This window comes from Hydractinia symbiolongicarpus, chromosome 5 (genome assembly GCF_029227915.1).
Source record: "Hydractinia symbiolongicarpus strain clone_291-10 chromosome 5, HSymV2.1, whole genome shotgun sequence".
Lineage (NCBI taxonomy): Eukaryota > Metazoa > Cnidaria > Hydrozoa > Anthoathecata > Hydractiniidae > Hydractinia > Hydractinia symbiolongicarpus.
In genome coordinates, this window is record NC_079879.1 from 33,154,857 (window position 1) to 33,173,211 (window position 18,355).

Sequence of the window (18,355 nt, forward strand, 5' to 3'; positions counted from 1 at the left end):
TTTCCTAAGTGGTGGATAGTATTGATCTGCAGATCTCGTTGTGTATTTGTTATGAGAAATGTGAAAGGTGTTAGTAAATACTTCAGGTGCGTCATTATTTTTTGCTTTGTATTTGAAACAAAGCGTTTGAAAGATATTTAGTTGAAATACATCCAAGGCTTTCATTGACTGAAGTAATGGTCTGGAATGAGTCAGCCTATCTTTAAAAGTGATTATTCTGGCAGCATGTTTTTGATGAAAGTAAAGTGACTGTATTTTAGTTTTATTAGTGCTGCACCAAACACTATGTTAGCGTAATTAATATGACTATGTATAAAAGAGTAATACAATTGTATTAGAGATTGTCTGTTTGTGGTACATTAGAAATATATTTTTAAACTTAATAACGGTTTTTAAATAAACTAGTAACTTTTTTAACATCCTGTATTTTACGAATTTGAAAAGTTTGCGTTAATGTTATATGACGTAAATTGCTGAAAAATAGGTAAATTGCGCTTCGCGCATTATTATTCTTGACAAAACTGCTCTACTGCGAAGCGCAGGTAAAAGATCATAAAGATGGCAGCCCAGATGTTCAAATTTTTTTCTGGTATTTTTTGGTAAATGGTTTTTATTCAAGTTTATATACAGCTAATGTTAGTTTTAATTTCGTAAAGATAACAAAGTTGGTTTTACTTAGATTCAGAGCTAAACAATTGATATTTAACCATAGGCTTAATTGTTTGAGCTCTTGGTTGATACAGTTTTCAAGCTTGAGAAGACATCAGATTCAAAATATATGTTCTGGTCATCCGCAAAAAGAAAAAATAACAGTTTAGATGAAATGTTAGTAAGGTCTTCATGAAAAGGCTAACAAAATATTTACCAGGTATTTACCAGGTATTAACTGATGCTAGCTAGCTAGATAGTCCAACCAGCTTACAGTACAGTCCAGATGTAAGCATACGCGTACGCTCAAGTTTCACACCTTTTTCTCGGAGGCGGTAGTTGTTTGTCTTTTGTTGTTATTAATTATCTTGCGAGTCTTGTAAGTCATTAACTTGCACGTAATAAACAAAAGATTATTGAAGAAAAAATAGCTTATTATATTTGTGCGTAACTATTGTTAAATAGTGTTAACATAACTATTCCCAATAGCATAATTGCAACTGTTATCAACTCTATCAATGTGACACGAAGAGCCATTGTTTAATATTTTTATTAAACAAATGTTTTGCGTGGAAACTAAATAAACTAGCGAGAAGGCATTGTTGGTTGCGCGGGTTAACTAAAGCGTTTAAGCGATAGAAGTTATTATATTTTAACAAAGATTGAAACTTTAATTTTAATAGAAATGTTTTTTTAGATTGCATTTTAAAACTTTAAAATTGAAAAACGGCGATAGAAATGTTTTTTAGATTGCATTTTAAAAGTTTAAAAATGAAAAACGTCGATAGAAATGTTTTTTTAAATCGCATTTTAAAAGTTTAAAAAACGAAAAACGGTGATAGAAATGTTTTTTAGATCGCATTTTAAAAGTTTTAAAACGGAAAACGGCGATAGAAAATTTTTTTTTAGATCGCATTTTAAAAGTTTAAAAACGAAAAACGGCGATAGAAATGTTTTTTTAGATCGCATTTTAAAAGTTTAAAAAACGAAAAACGGCGATAGAAATGTTTTTTAGATCGCATTTTAAAAGTTTTAAAACGGAAAACGGCGATAGAAATTTTTTTTTAGATCGCATTTTAAAAGTTTAAAAACGGAAAACGGTGATAGAAATGTTTTTTTAGATCGCATTTTAAAAGTTTAAAAAACGAAAAACGGCGATAGAAATGTTTTTTAGATCGCATTTTAAAAGTTTAAAGACGAAAAACGGCGATAGAAATGTTTTTTTAGATCGCATTTTGAAAGTAACAGCTTGTGTTTTTTAAATATATCAGATTAAAATCGCGTTTCAATAATTAGTTTCATTGTTAAAAAAAATTAAAATTCAATGGCCTTCGCGTTTAATTTATTCTCGCGCAGAGTATTGTTTTTGAACAATGTTTCTTGCTATGCTTTTGTTTTTAACACGAAGCAATTATTTTCGCGCAATTTGAAAGGAACTTGGTATCCTATTGTTTTTTTTTAATGAAAGCAATTATTTTTGCAAGTTGAGCGTACGCGTACGCTTACATCTGGACTGGACTGTAACATGCTTGAAAATTTCTGATAATTTTCAACAAAACTGACCAACGTATTTTAATTCAACATCAAAATATGGGGGAATCATGCTAATTCTCAGTAGCCAACTATTTGATGCATAAATGTTTCACGGCAGATAAATATTAATATTCAACTGCAGTTGCTCCTTGATGCGATACATAGTGGACCTTTCACAGTCAAACCTTTATAGTAAAAATCTTAAATAATAGAATTTACAAGCAAAACGGCATCACAATGTCCCCAAATGGCAAAGATTAAGGAATATTAAGCAATATCTAAAACATATTAAAGATATATATAATAGATATTTTACTTATGAAGGTTTCACCACAAAAGCATTATAATTACGTCATTTGTCTATCATTTCATAATGGCTACTTAATCAAAATATATACTGGGCCGTGATTGGTTCAACCAGTATTATGACACGAACCCAACCGCAAGAATAGCTATAAATTGGATGATAATTTGCAGGTGTGTTTGAGTCTCCTGATTTAAAGATTACCTCCTGCGAAAAATAAAGTTAATTGCATATGAAAGAGCTTGAAAGGTTGTCTAGGAATTTGAGTATTTTTTTTAAAAATTCTTGATTTGTCCTTTAAAATTTGGAATACTAAAAAGATTCACTAATTATGCATGTTGTCATGAGTATGCTCTGCAAGGGTGTTATATTTAACATTTTGACAAGCCACATAGAGTTAAACATGTTTTCTGGCTGTTCACTTTGACTCTTTAAACATTTTACATAAGTTACAATATTTAGTTACCATAATTATGCTCAATGCTTACTCATGACGTCTTAATTTCGCATAATTAGCACACCTTTTAGGACAAATATCTAAAGAACAGATAAATGCAATGAATTCACTTGTTCAAAATCACGATTCATATTATCAGGGTTTTATTTGGTATATTTCCTAGTTTTGACTGTTTTTGACATGCGCTTTTTGTTGTTTAATTTTCGTATTCAACCTACTAAATCATGATTAATGAGACTTGTTGGCATGACGTCCTGTTCAGCCATTGAAGCAGGGCTGTTCGATGCTATAATGTCGATTAAAAATTTGTGTCCTGCGTTACACGCGTTTATTTTTTAATTATTTGTGTTAAGCCATGCTGTTGAATTATTGCTTTAACTTCTCTATCATCTCATGAATTTAGGTAGTTTACATTCTAAGTCCTATGAGTATATTATTTTTAGACTCTGCACAACAAAGCGATAATGATTTCTCTAATAACTCATTGTAATTACTCAGCAAGTGTTTTGTGCCGTTTGGAGGTCTATATTGTGTTGCTATAAGAACGTGATGCATATTTTTAAAGACAATTTCTATAGCAACGCTTTGGAGTTCATCAATCTCCAAATCTGTTTGCCTAACATAGTTTATGTTGTCATTTATATAAAGCGCTAAAGTATTACGATTATTTTATTCAATATTATAAGCTGGGATTTTATACAGCTGATCCACATCTTCCGTGGTTGAAATATGAGGTTGAAATATGATAACGTAAAGACATCTATGTTTGGATGAGATGAAAAAATTGCGTGGAAACCACTAAAATTTGCTAATAAGCCACAAATTTTTTGATGTAATATATTAAATCCTTTTCTCTTTAACAGTTCTACAAATCATTCTTTCTTTTGCATTTAACAGTTTCAATATTTCAACAAAACAACAACAAGAATAATAGTAAAGCGTAGCGCACGACCGTACTGGCTGCCATCGTGAAATAGAAAATGATTGAGTTTCTAGAGGCACTTATTATCAGACCACTCTGTCTGGCAAAGGTGTTGCTAATCGAGTTGTATTGCTTGTGTCGTATATGTCCCAGAACCCAGACAGTATCCTGCAACAGGTGCCAGGAGTGGTTTCGTGAAGCCTGTAAGACTTTCGGGGAATATGTTTTTCAACAAACACAAGAATGGTTTTGTATGTAAAAATGTCAAAAAAAAATAAATCATAAAAACTAAAAAAAATTCCTAAAAACTCAAATCAAATTCTGTGAAAAGAAAAACAACTTTAATTGTATCCTTTTCTGACGGGAAACATGTGTATTTTTTCTTCATCACAAAAAATATATTCTAACGAAATAGATTCTGTACTTAAACAAAGAATACTGAAAACTTATTGCAAAACTAGCATCTTCCAAATATTACGGTCAAACTCTCATAAAAATTAAAAAATTTAAACTATACAATAAATCCTGTTCTAAAAATTGTATGCTATATATATATATATATATATTTATAATTTCCTATCTTATGTAATTTTTGCTGATAAACCAAAAATATGCCAATCATTTTCTTTAAAAGTTTTGTTTTCTCTTTCAAATTTTGCTGATGTTAACCCAGATCTGAGCATATGGTCTATGTGATGTGGTTATGTGTGATTATTTAGAAAGTGGCTCTGGTGTTGATATGGTAAATTCCCTTGTATTGTACACTCTATATATCATTTGAAAATGCATTTCTGCACGTACACACAAACTGTAATATTTAATGGAATCAATTTTACAGGAACATCTGAGTGTACTTTTTAGACGAATTTTTAAATTTAGACGAAGGGTGAAATCAATTTTCTATCATAAAGAGATCCAAAATGAAGGAAGAAGTTGTGGAAATAGTTCTCCCTTTTTTTTGAAAAATTGCATCTGTCGTACGCTTAATACTTGAGTTGGTCTGGGGATGTTTTGAACATTATAACCGGTTGGGCTAATTCCACCCACACTATCCATCCTTTTGATAACTTTTGATAGGTATTCCAAATGGAATCAAACTTCAGGAACAAAATGATAGCAATAATTTTTTGCTTATATCAGTACTTTTTCCATGACATCATTAACTTGACATTTGTTCCAAATACCACTGCTTAACATTTAAATGCTTTAGTTGGTTCTACATTAATTTTGCGTATATTTTCTTCCTAATATTTTACTTCACTTCAGGTGAACTGATACCTGAGGTAAACAACAATATTGCACAAGTTTAATATTTCACTTTGCTTAAAATGATTGGGAAAGTAATCAATGACTCTAGTTTCTTATTTCTCAAAATTGGGCGAGTCTTTGCGTGAGCGAGAGTGATCGCTCTCCCCTTATTGATAGGCCTGACTGTAATGCTAAACATGCCATGAGTATGTAGTACAAATAAAATCATGAACTACAGTGGTAATTCTAACCAAGGAAACCTTAATCAAGGTTCTACCTGTAGTACTAAGAGTAGTATCAAATCAACTACTTTTTTGTTTCGTAAAAGTAAATTCTGTTCAAGCATTAACAAAAAAAAAATTGTGTTGCATATATTTATGACTATAGGGTAAAAACAAAAAAAATCCCATCCCGGTATTTATAACCCCTCAGGTCCAACCTAAAATTTTCCTCAATAAATTATACATTATGAAATCACAAGTAAAAAAAATAAGTTAGTATTTCTCAATATTGTTCTAGAAAATTGAAGAAAACTGTATTATTTGGTCTGGTCATTTATTAACATGATACACAACTGTTCTTGTACAATTAATTCGAGTTAAACATAGTAGTTGCATTTTCACAAGACAGGATCAGCTTGTCGAAAGGCCATAAAATTATTCTGTAATGATCTGCATGTGTGAATTACATAAATAATCATCTTTTTTAATGAAAAAAATTACAGATTATGCTGATTCAATATGACATCATTCATCATCATTCTACGCTTAATGTCCGTTTTCCATGCTAGCACGGGTTGGACGGGGTATATTAATGACCCTCTTCCAATCTGATCTAGATTGTGTTAGATGTAAACTCAACTTTCGCTGTATCAAGTCTGTCCTGTCTCTCCAACTGGCGTTACACATCCACCTAACCATTCTCATATCATTCTTTTCTAAACGGTCAAGATCTTCCTGCTTCACTGCCCATGTCTCACTACCGTTTACAACATAACGCTTCTTACACAGGCCTCATACAACCTATCTTTTACTTCAATTGACAAGACTCTGCTGGTCAACAAAGGAAGTAACTCTCTGAACTTTTTCCAAGCAGAACCTATCCTGCAAGTAACACTTCTTCCAACACCCCCTTCACTGCCCAACATATCACCTAAGTAACAGAAGTTCTCAACTGTCTCTAACGAGCCACTGTTGTACATCATTGAAGTGGTAAATACTTCATTCTCTATAATCTCATCTTTGCAACGCTTGCATACAAACTGAATGTCAGCTCTTAACCTTCCACCAATACTACTGCACTTCTTATGTACACAATGCTTGCAAGCCTGACAAAAATTGGATTACTACCAACCCCTTTCCTGCAAACTCCACAAGGCCACTTTCCAATTATACAAGGTCACACTTGTATGCAATGCTACTAATCATGACTTTAGACTTTGCTGTGTTCACCCTTAATTCTTCCATCGTGGTACTGTGAGTCCAACGTACAGAGCGATCTTGCAAAATTTTCTTTTTGTTTTTTTACAGTTATTGAACAAGTAAACTTATAAATGTCCAGCAATTCATTGAATGGTTGGTCAACACCCAAGAAGATGGATGAAGTTGAATTTGTTCCATTGACTCCACAAGATGCTACAGGTGCATATAATTTTAATTTTATCACAACTTGATAATTTGGACTTTTTATTTCTTGCATAATAAGATGTTAACTAGGTAGCAGGTGAAGTTGATGTTCTTTTCCTTTAGGTGCATATAATTTCAATTTCATCACAACTTGATAATTTGAACTTTTTATCTCTTTCATAATAAGATGTTAACTAGGTAACAGGCGAAGTTGATGTTCATTTTCCTTTAAAATTACTGAATATGTGTAATTTCTTAATGTGAATGCACTGAATAAGGTGAATGATGTCATTACATTGCACCTTCAATTTTGAGGATAACTTAGAAATGGGTGGAAGTAACTTATGTCAACTCCTTCATTGGTAACTGCAGACTACCTGAAATTATCTAAAATTTTAACAAGTTAAACCATTTTAAAATGCACAGGTTAATGATGTCAGCAACAAAGCTTTAAACCCAACCGTTCGTCAAAAGCACACAATCCTATATGTTTTCTTTAACAGCGTTTCAAGCTCTACACATTAAAAAAAGTGTATTAAAATTTGAAATGGTTGATGACGTCATTATAAAACCTTAAAACCCTAGTTTGTTCTTAATGTTAAATCTGAGTGTTTATGTTTATTTACTAGAGAAAATTATTATATAACTATATAAAATTATATGCAAAAAAACAATAATTCATGCATAATAAATATTGAAGTTCGACACAGAACAAACAGCATTTAATTAAATAAATTTTAGCATTTTCCAATATGTTTTAATTTAACCATAAGTGGGTATATACTGTTTTTAGTGTTGTTAAAGTTGTAATATTTGTCAATTGATTCTTTTCTCAAGGCTGAAATACATGATCATTTTATTAATGACCAGATATCTATAAATTTTTTTTTAATGACGGTTTCTTATTCCTATATTTCAGCCTGTAGAGTTTTTTAATGGTTTTCAACGCTTCATACATGGCAGTAAGAGGCAACATAACTATGCTCTGCAAAAAAAAATTTCTTTTGTCAATGTTATATTCTCCATTTTGTTTTTTTTTTCGTTCTTTTATATTTGAGGTTTCTTTTTTCCTTGTTATTTTTCCTTGTGTGGAGTTTTACTGTCAGCAAATAATTGCTGACACGAGCCTATCCAATTAAAAACTGCTAGGAAGTGTATTTGCTTTACTGTATGTATAATTTTTTGTTATCTTTCAGGCTTCCACAAGTATTCCAATGATACACATGAAAATTTAGCCACTCCATTTACTGCAAAGAAATTATCGTCACCAAGATCTCAGAAGCGTATCTTTCAATCCTGTCCTAGTATCTCTGAGAAAGTTGAAATAATTCATCAGCAAACTGATGACATGGTACAGAAAGTGATACATAATACCAACAAAACTGTGGGTTATGTATCGCCATACAAAGGTTAGAAATTACTGTTAAATTAGAATCCAACTTGATTCTAATTTAAATGATTTGAAAATATTTTACCTCTTTTTTTTTCGATATGCATCTTGATTTTCCTCACTCCTGAAAAATAAAAGAGCCATCTTCACATATTTTTTATCGTTTTATATTTTGAATACCTAAACTTTTTTAGGAGATCATCTGGACATTTTTGTTAAAATTAGCAGTTTAAGTTGATGGCAACTTAATTATTCGTTCTAGAGGCCTGACCAACTATTTTTTTTTCAAAAAACCATAAAAAAAATGCTAATACAGATTTTTTTAAAGTTGGCAGTAAATATCGCGAAAGAAAAATGAACTAATTTAAAATGACACAGTCAAACGTAGTCCGAACATATATAGTGCAAATGCATGTGAAACACAAAGTAAAATATGCCTGTCATAGCATCCTCTGTCACAAATAATTTGTTGTTTTTATAAAAGTTGCTTTGCTTAGAATGAATTACGAGTAAGTCTATCTCGAAAAAAGCAAGAAAGAAGTTTTTTGTAACTCCCTTGAAAATACAACTTTGTTTTGTATTCTTAAAAATTACAAAAAGGGGTAATAGATTATTTATTTTTATTCCGGCAACTGAGAAACCCAACAAATTTGCTTTGCCTGTGAAATAACTAGTTGCCTTCACCTAAGAACAAAAGTTTGCTGAGACAATATTTTATACATTATCTTGTGTTTGAATTTTCAGTAAAATTGAGTTGTTTAGTTGCAACTACTTTATAGAATTTATTGTAAACACTGTTGTTTATTTTTAAAAGCGCAAAAAGATAAAATAAACAAAATCTTGTGTGTATTTTACATTTTTTCCAAAATTAGTTCATTTATTATGATTTCTCTTTAATAGCCACAAAGAAGATTTTAACACCCTGTGAAAAGTTGCTTGATAAAACAACAGATAGAAAGGATTATGGTAGCAGTCAAAGTGGTTTAAGTATACAATCCTACACTAAAAGGATGTCTCCATCACAAGCCGCTCAATGTCAAGATTTATTTTCTGCGAAAGATGAAATCATTGAGCAAAAAGATATTATTATGCAAAAGTAAGATTTTGTGTCAAAATTGTCATGTACCAAACGATGTTTTGTTCTCTACTACGTAAGTCTTTAACCCTATTGTTATTTTAAGCCAGAAAAAGAGTGAAATATTGAAATAACAATTTTGGTATAAAAAAGTCTTAAAACTATTGAGTAAAATATAGTATAAACATCTCTATATGTCTGTAACAGGCAAAGCGGATGTGTTCATTTTCCTTTGATGTCGCTGAAAAATGCATGTCTGAAATGTTAAATTTTCTAATGTTACGCCACAACGTTAATAACACTATTTAAGGTCAATACCTTGTATCAAATTAATGAAGCCATTACAGTGCACTTAAAGTTTTGAGGCCAAAAAACTTGGAAATGGTGACGTCAATGATTTTTCATTGTGTAAGTAACTAGGGACCACCTAGGACCAATTTGGGTAACTTTCTCAAACCTGAGTCCCCAAATCCGTTTTGGAATGAACGGGTTGATGACGTCATCGAAAAACTTTTAAACCCTAAAATCTGTGCAACCGTTTGTCAGAAGTACGCTGATCAAGAAAATGTGTAAGATACACATTTTCTTGATCAGCGTTTTAAGATCTATACGATGAGAGCAACAGGTGTATAAATATCTCAAAAAAAATGTAGACTTTAACCAGGCCATTGCTGACATCAGCAAAATTTGTAAACTTCCATATCTTCTTAAGCGTTTATCAAAAACAGATGATCATACACATTTTCTTGATCAGCAGTTTGAACTCTGTACACATTTAAGAGAACATGAAAATAAGGTTCTATTTTTTTTTTGTTGATGGCTTGCTAACGTCATTAAAATTCAAATGATGCTTTATCGATTAGTCAAGAATAAACGCATTATATACTTTTTGTCTGATTTTTTTCCTGACCACTTGTTGACCAATGAGTCAATATGCAACAGGCATGGCACCATACCAAAAATTCTTTGTCTAACCTGAAGCTAACTAAAAAATAATGAAAAATCACTAAATTGCAACCCTAAAAATGGTATACTTCAGAAGTTAGTACAAAAAAGCTGGCAGAAGGATGAACCTCCTCCATCCCCTCAGGTTCGAATAGTAAATAGTGTTAACCTTCAACATCTTCATAAACCAGTTTTCAAATTGGTGTTTGTTTGTCCCCAAAATTCAATTAAATATAATTTTAGTCTGCTTCTTAACATCAAAATTGTATTTTTATTGTTTACCTCCAATTTGCTATAGTTTAGAGATCATGCTGTTCTAGTTTTACTCCCACCATTTTAAGATTTCAGCCTTTTTGATTTAGACTATTTCATGCCTGTTATGTTAACATGTCTAAATTCATGTTCGCAATTGCTAAGTGCGGATGTGAATGAGAGAATTTGGGTTTGTACTTATTAAAAAAGACAGGCGTTTATTTTCGTGTACATGTTAGCATAACTAATGTGAAGGAGAGAGGCTGAATTTGTACTTATTGCATTTGATTGGTTGAAAAAGACGGATTTTATTTTACAACGTTTGGTTTGCCCTCGTAGCTATAGCATTTTACTGTATAACCAGAGTCGAATTCATTTGACCGACTCGGCTAGGATTCTATGCAGGTTGTGCAAAGTTGTGCATTGTTAAGAAGTTTCTAGATGAAATTTAAAACTCCAATTTCAGTTTCTAGTATAGTATCTCTTAAAGTTCACACAACTGTTAATTTTTTTTCTTAATAATTTAGTTTACTTTTACCTTCCTTGTATGTAGGCAAAAAATGATAATCACTCAACTGCGTCAAACAAATATAGAACTGGAAGAGCTACTTGTTCAAAAAGAACATCAAATTCAATCAAACAGCAATGAAAAGTTTACGCTTCATTTACAAGAATACCAATATCAAGTTTCACACTTAAAACAACAACTAGTGGAAGCTAAATCAGTAAAACAAGCTGAAGTTGAAAAGTTGCAAAGAAAGCTTGGGTATGGTGTAATCTAGTGTCATTAAACAAACGGATCAAGGAATGCAGAAAATATACTAGCAGTCTAGACATTTTCCAAAATGTTAACTAAATTTAATTTTTTTGTTTTAATACGCATACACAATTTTTCAAATTGCAGTGATCATACTATATTTAGTATGTCTGTTCGTCTTCAACTTTTCATTGCTCTACTTTGTTCCTTTTTTTGCTTTTAGTGAAAGAGAATATGAACTTGGTAAACTTGGAATAAAGTTAAAAGAAATGGAAATAAATAATTCATCTGATGTTACAGTTATAAAAAAAGAGGTTGCGTTTTTATTTAGTTATTAGGTTTTCACTGATGCTTTATTTACAAAGTAGACATTTGGAAGCAACATCATTGACCACACGCAAAACTCCCCCTTTATAGTTGGCAATTGTTTTAGCACCATTTTCTAAAACATTGCAGTTGGCTGGAAAGCTTTTTGTTTTTATGATTTAGTTAGATGAAAAAGTTCAAGAACTTAAACTGGAACAAGCAAAGACAGACAAACTTTTGCAAGATTTTAAAGTTACCAAGTAAGCCAACATCTAAATGCAATTGAAAAAAGCAAGCAAGTTTATTTGTAAATCCTTGTCCTATCCATCAGAATTTTTATTTTTAGACAAGAAAACGCTAAATTACAATCTTACCTTGAAGAACTACCTACTGCCGAAGAGTTTAAAAAATTACGGAAAGAGGTCTGTTTATTATAATAATTTATTGAAAGCATGAAATAGTATTTAGGACAACCTTACTATGACTTAAGGAGACCTTGTGGCAAATTTGCTTTACTTCCTATTAATAACGCTGAAAAGAAACCTTGAAGTTGACTAATACAAGACATATTAATAAAGAACAGCCAAAATACAGCATGTGCCAAATCGTCCTATAAAACCTAACACTGTTTTAAAAGTAACAGGCTTTTAAGTTAAAAGTCTCTGTCTGTCAGTCCATCTGCCCTTTCGTTTATGATGGTTAATTTTCAAAACAAACAATGTACACGAAATATTTTTGTTAAACTAATCTATAAATGACCATTTTTTGTTTAAAGCTGTGAAAATAACCGAGAATATTATGGAATGCAAAATTAACTTAAACGTTTTACAATTCAATTCATATAGAGTAAATAACAGACAAAATTGAAAACTGTGTTTGGGATAATTTAAGAACTGGTTTAAGATGATTTTGATAAAAGGATTATACGGTGCCTTTAAAAAAATTGCAATCATAGTATGTCTGCGAAAACAGCAAGACTGAGTTACCACTACCTTATTTCCCTAATGGCACCATACCATTCTTGTTATAGGTTAAAAATTGTCATCAGGAAAAAGAAGACATACAAGAGAAAAAAGAAGTTGTACATAAAAGATATAAAGAGATTAAAACTGAATACCAAAACAAAGTAAGTGTAACTTATTTGTTACAAAAATTATATAACATTAAACAGTTAAGCATTGCAGGAACCAATCTTTGGCATTGATAAAGGAGTGTAGCAAGACTTTCATATACAGAAAAGCATCACTTTAGAATCGTATCAGTTTGAAAACTATGAAGGTTTAGAAATCCAAAAAAAAATTCTACGAACTATATATTTACCATAATCATATGCTGTCAGTCAATTTTGTATGCAATGAGGCAGTACAAGTGACCAGATCTATATTTTCTTAGTAACATGCAGTAAGTATGTGAGACATAAAACCTTAGAACTGGCAAAACCCTGTAAGTTTTTTCAAGGGCAAATTCCCATGTACTTTTACACAGGTAGTAAATAACTAGACTATATGATAATCCTCGCTGTCTGTCTGTAAACCGATTTAAAAAAACTGGTTTTTGTAATTAAAAACGCTATTACAATCGCAACAATAATCATAGAAATAACCCCCGTTCAGGTAAATTTCAATGCTGCATGATAATGCGGGCAAGTATGCACGATATAGCGATGCGGGAAATATGTATATCAGGGGATGTGTATATGAGAGAAGATTCCAGGGTATAATTTTCCACAGGCTAAACAGCTATAGTGTATAACAAATGATTTTTGTTTATGGATAAAGAATACTATGCAAACCCTATCTTTCATTTGCCAATATAAAAAGCAATGTTGCCAACTAACATACACACACACAATAACCAGAAGAAAATCATGTAGGAGTTGATATAATGTATTTCTCTCATGATAAAATAATACACTAACAATGCCTTTAATAAATTTTTTTAAATAAAAATATATTTTTTGTAATATTGTAAAACTCATATGTAGGATATAGAATGTAAGAAGCTACAGAGGTTAAATACAGAACTTCATGATCAAATTTCCAGGTAACAGTTATTTTTAGTAGTACATACATACAATAGGCTACAAATATTTTCGCAGCCTTTCTTAATTCAGTTTCTTTTCAGAAATAAAATACAACGATTTGCCGGTCTGCCGCATTGACATCAACCATCGCAGAGTATTGACTGAAATTGAAAAACTGTTCCTTATCAATGTCTTGTATGCTCTACTTTTTAGTCTTAGTAATATTCTCGGAAAGTATCGTGCCCGTGATAAACTTGGTCCTGTTGCGATTGAAGATCATGAAAAACTAAAGCAAGAGAATGATATTTTAAAAAAGGAAAGGGAAGATTTAAAGCATGTGAGACAACATGTTATTTGTTTGCTCGATGTTCGAAAAATGCTTGAAATCAATTTTTACCTCTTTTAACAGATTGTATTGAATGCTATTTACAGTACCATTTACACAATTATTTGCATCTCCAATTGTTTCAGATCTACAAATGCAGTGTGAGAAAGATTTGTAATGATTTCGGAATATTGTAATTAAATTTCGTGTGAAAATTTTAAAGCTGCATACGTTGAATGTTGTTTTGGTGAAATTGGACTTTTCAGCTTTTATCATGCTCAGCTTTGTTTTTACTAAGTGTCAAACAAAACTTTATAATTTCAAGGAACAGTTTTGAGTTTTTAACTTACCACCTACCACTGTCATCGTATACTTCTTTTTTGTAGTCACTGGAAAAGCGTCACAAAAAAATGAATCGACTGCATTATGAATTTCTAAGTAAACAAAAATTGTTTGATGAAGATAAGTTGCAACAGAAGGAAACTTTATCTTTGTTAAAAGAAGAATTGCAAGAAAAAAGCGTTACTATTTCAAAGGTAACCATCACATAATGCTTAATTGTTTTAAGCATTACAATGCTGTATCGTAGGTTGTTCTTTTTTTAATTAAATTTCAAGTCAATATCTTCTAACACACCGAAGCAGCAAATTTGTGTGAATTAACAGGAATTCGAAATGTGTAGTGTAAAATGAAAGAGTTAGATAGTTAGGGGACTGAGTAATTCGCTCTGAGTAGCGAATAATCAAAATTAAAACCGTGTTCGAATTATTTTCTGTGTTAAATAATATTAAATCTAACCATTCTGTCGCTGCACTCAGCAGGTTGTGGATATAGAAACTGAACTGTGACCATGTTCCCATTATATTGGGTATATTTTACAACGGTATGAAAATAGATCAAACTAGTTGTTAGCCCGTGGAAAAATCCACGGGTTCACCCGTCCTTTTTATACCGCATTGCGTGCGTTTTGCTACCTGCGAAGCTAAGCTACTATTTTGAGTGACAGACAAACGGACGGATGGATGGACAGACATATACGGGCATTATAATATATATAAGTGTTACTTTTTTTACACATTTCCCCCTAATCATGCAGATGGAAACAGTTAACCAGCATACTTTTGCACCAATATCTTTTTTATTTATTTGTTCAATTTTTGTTTATTTTAATTTATTATGTCATGTATACCACTATACATTAGAGCGCAATACCCCAAAAATTATGCTACTTTTACACTGAGTTATGCATGGTTAAATCAGCAAAAAATCTATTTTTATGCGCATTTTTGTGACACGCCTTTTTGAAGCCCGAAGTCCTGCAATTTAATTTAAAATGTCACAAATGATATTTGGTGTGCTGGAAACATGGCCTGTAATAGACTACAAAAGTTTGATAGATTTTTCCTAATTTTTCTTGTAATAGCTTTCTGCAAGGTCTCAAGAATTGCTGGAAAATAACCTTGACTTACAACAAGATCTCATTAAGGTACGGATTAGGATCTCGTTTTTAACACTTCTGTTAACATTTTGTTTAATCAAGGAAAGTACAAAAGATGAATTGATTTTTGTGTTATTTAAAGCAAGTTTCATAAGACCAATTATAAAAACTTTCTATCGCTTTTTGGCTTGCTAGTTAATTTTTGTGTATTTAATGCTGTAGTGCCGACTTCTATTTATAGTATAAAGAAACATATACAGAAGAATATCAAGTAAAGCTGAAGTCATTATTTGAAGAGGTAAAAGGGGAATCACTATAGAAAACATAATATACACTATAGTTACAACCATGAGCTAGAAGAATAATACATGTTTGTTTTTAAACTTTCCTACTGGTAATTAGAAACATTTATTACACTTAGCTTAAATTGACCTGTTGTCATTTCTCTGTCTGCTCTAAGCACTAGTATACCACTTCACCATCATTTTTAAACCGTTGTTTGATTTTCAACTGTACTGATTTAGATATCTCATTGTTCTGATGATGTTGGGTCATTTGTTACGTTATGTGCTTCTAGAATGAAAGGAAATGACCCTAGTTTAAATGCATTACTTGGTTTACAAGGTAATTGATCAATTAAATATAAGCATGTCAAATTAATAACATTCTACCTACGTGTTCCTGATATATATTCTTGAATAGATTCGACATGTCTAAGTAGTTATCGAATTATGTACTTTTTTGAGTACATGTTTTTCGTCCTGTTTCAGATTCACCGGACAAAAGTAGTGCTCCTCTACCAGGCGAATGCGAAACAACAGATTTAGAAGCAGTAAAATTAAAACTTGAATTATTAGGTGGTATACGAAGCCATATCGAGGAGTTACGACAGATGCTCTCAGAACAATATGCACAAGAAATTGGTGATAACATGTGTGTCACTCAATAGAAAATCGTATTTGATTTTCTTACAAAGCTCCAGTTTCTTCTTAGAATTTGTCTTTTCTGTTGGTCATAGGTTAGACATAGAGTAGTTAGATTTTTTTATCTGTCATATTTTTTTACATTTTTGTTTGTGGAAAACAAAGTTCTGTTTTTATGTTAATTTGTGTTTGGAGTATTATGAGAGGATCAATGAGGTGGTGTGTAGTAATGCATAGACATTTAATTGTTAATCTGTTCGTAACAGTAGGATGGGGTTGTAATTCTTTATGTTACCTTTGAATTACGTTATTTTGATAAGAGTTTTGTATTGCATTTTTCAGTAAAAACGGAGATAAAGAATTTTACAAAAGAGTTTGAAACATGGGAGCATTAAATATTACTTCATTTTTAGTCTACGTTATTTATAAATCAGCAATTTCTTTATTTAGGCTTGCGTTCGATTTTTTGGTATTGGATGTATGATGTATATATGTGTATGTCAAGAGTTTTGTTATGAGATTTGTAGATATCATTAATTTATTATTTAAATTAATTTATTTTTAAAAGTTTTGTTGAAGCCATAGAATAGATGGAATGATAGGAATTCTTGTTTAATTTTACCACTGGATAGTAAAGTGTTTTTGGTGAATTATGAAGCTGACTTTAATCTTCAATCTATTAGATATTTCTTTGAGACATGCATGTGCCATAACTTTTCGTCAGTTTTGTATCCGATGTCGCTTTTGCGTAACTGGTGTGAAGACCTGAAATTTTAATCGCTTGTAGAATATAATTTAATTCAGTAAAATAGACCTTATGTGCTTAAGTATCTTGCTGTAACAAAGCTAAGTGAATGATTCACAGGTTTCACTGCTATTTACGAGGTCATTCCCCGTACAATATAATCATGTGTTCTAGATAAAGTCATACTTCTTGTTATAATGTTATAAACCTCCAAGAAATGGAAATGCGGAAAAAGGTTTTCCAATTGCAATTAGCAATGCTTTTTTTCTTCCATTCTTGTTTTTCTAAGTGATTAACTATAATTCTTGTGGAGGCCGACGACCAGCAAATAATTATAAAATATGGCCTAAGTTAGTTACAATCAGTGTTACATGGTTAAAATGCATGTAACACTGGAATCACTTGAAGGTTTAATTGAAGTTAATAATGTGTTTTATTTGTGTTTGTTAGTGTATAAAGCAAGATGAAGTTTTGCGAAACGTCATCAAATATAAAATACAAGTGGGATCACTTATGTTCGATGTTTTACAAGCGATATCCTAACCCTTACAGTAAACACGTACTGTCAGAAGACGTTCTTTCAAGGCACGTTGAAAATAACATTTTAAAAACGATTCGAATATATTCAAAAACCAACGAGACACCTTCCTGGTTGCAAAGAATTTTACCTACAGCAACTGCGTACATTCTGGAAGAATCGCATGTTGATATTGAAACAAAGACCATTGTTACCTATACGAAGAATTTAACCCTAACGACTTTTTTAAAGGTGGAAGAAAAATCTATTTTTAAAATATCCAATGATAATAAGGACTGGACGTCAGTTAGGAGACAATCTTGGATTAGCAGTAGTTTTTATGGACTGTGCCATGCGTTTGAATCGTTTGGTGCTAAGCGATATATTTCTAACATTCAAAGAATGGATAATGGTTTTGAAAGTGTACTACAGAAAAACAATCATTACTCAACAGGACAATCAACTTTTCCATTACCAATATCTAGTAATATGTAAAATATTGTTATATTGAAGAATTGTTTCTATGTACCCATGTTTTTTTATGAGGATGCTAAATATCCTGATAATGCATCCAATGACTAAAAGCGATCAATTAAAGTTCCTTTTTTTTTCAGGAATTTAACATGTATTCTATTTTGCAAAGTTTCTTTAATTCCATTACTATTAAATTCGTTTGTTTGTTTTTTTTTGATTTTGTACAGGTCTTGAGAGAGGTATATGGAACAACAACTTTTTAGGATATCGTCTATTATTTTTTACATTGAAATAACACTTGCAACTGCTTTATCGTATTGACTTGTTATTTTTCATCCTCCTCATTTGTATAGATTGTCATACGTTTACTTGGTACTTTAAGTTGTCCTGTGGTTTAATATTTCAAATAATGTCCCCTTGCCATCTTCTTAAGTTGTGGTTAGGAAAG

At 31.3% G+C, this 18,355-nt stretch overlaps 2 protein-coding genes across 3 annotated transcripts; both read left to right on the plus strand.

The window, feature by feature from the left end:
- Positions 1-542: 542 nt before the first annotated feature.
- LOC130646131 (coiled-coil domain-containing protein 186-like) lies at positions 543-17,961 on the plus strand. 2 transcript variants are annotated; one of them, XM_057452269.1, is made up of 16 exons: positions 543-599; positions 6,642-6,752; positions 7,934-8,146; positions 9,028-9,223; positions 10,953-11,165; positions 11,380-11,470; positions 11,646-11,722; positions 11,809-11,884; positions 12,493-12,588; positions 13,447-13,505; positions 13,699-13,822; positions 14,197-14,346; positions 15,234-15,296; positions 15,490-15,546; positions 15,773-15,872; positions 16,019-17,961. In XM_057452269.1, exons 2-16 carry the CDS (start codon positions 6,665-6,667, stop codon positions 16,195-16,197), a joined length of 1,782 nt encoding a protein of 593 aa, XP_057308252.1. In that variant the 5' UTR covers positions 543-599; positions 6,642-6,664; the 3' UTR covers positions 16,198-17,961. The 2 variants fall into 2 exon arrangements, with proteins under 2 accessions (XP_057308252.1, XP_057308253.1); XM_057452270.1 differs by lacking the exon at positions 6,642-6,752 and having other exon boundaries at positions 553-599.
- Positions 17,380-17,928, plus strand: LOC130646125 (PRELI domain-containing protein 1, mitochondrial-like). The gene has a single exon (XM_057452264.1). The coding sequence runs from the start codon at positions 17,380-17,382 to the stop codon at positions 17,926-17,928; it is 549 nt and encodes a 182-aa protein (XP_057308247.1).
- Positions 17,962-18,355: the final 394 nt, after the last annotated feature.

What these genes read in the sequence shown, in the direction of transcription:
- LOC130646131 (XM_057452269.1), top strand. Translation starts at nt 6,665, where the DNA reads ATGTCCAGCAATTCATTGAATGGTTGGTCAACACCCAAGAAGATGGAT. An exon ending in AAACTGAATACCAAAACAAA is followed by an intron (nt 12,589 to 13,446) that starts GTAAGTGTAACT and finishes ACTCATATGTAG; the next exon opens with GATATAGAATGTAAGAAGCT. An exon ending in AAAGGGAAGATTTAAAGCAT is followed by an intron (nt 13,823 to 14,196) that starts GTGAGACAACAT and finishes TCTTTTTTGTAG; the next exon opens with TCACTGGAAAAGCGTCACAA.
- LOC130646125 (XM_057452264.1), top strand. Translation starts at nt 17,380, where the DNA reads ATGAAGTTTTGCGAAACGTCATCAAATATAAAATACAAGTGGGATCAC.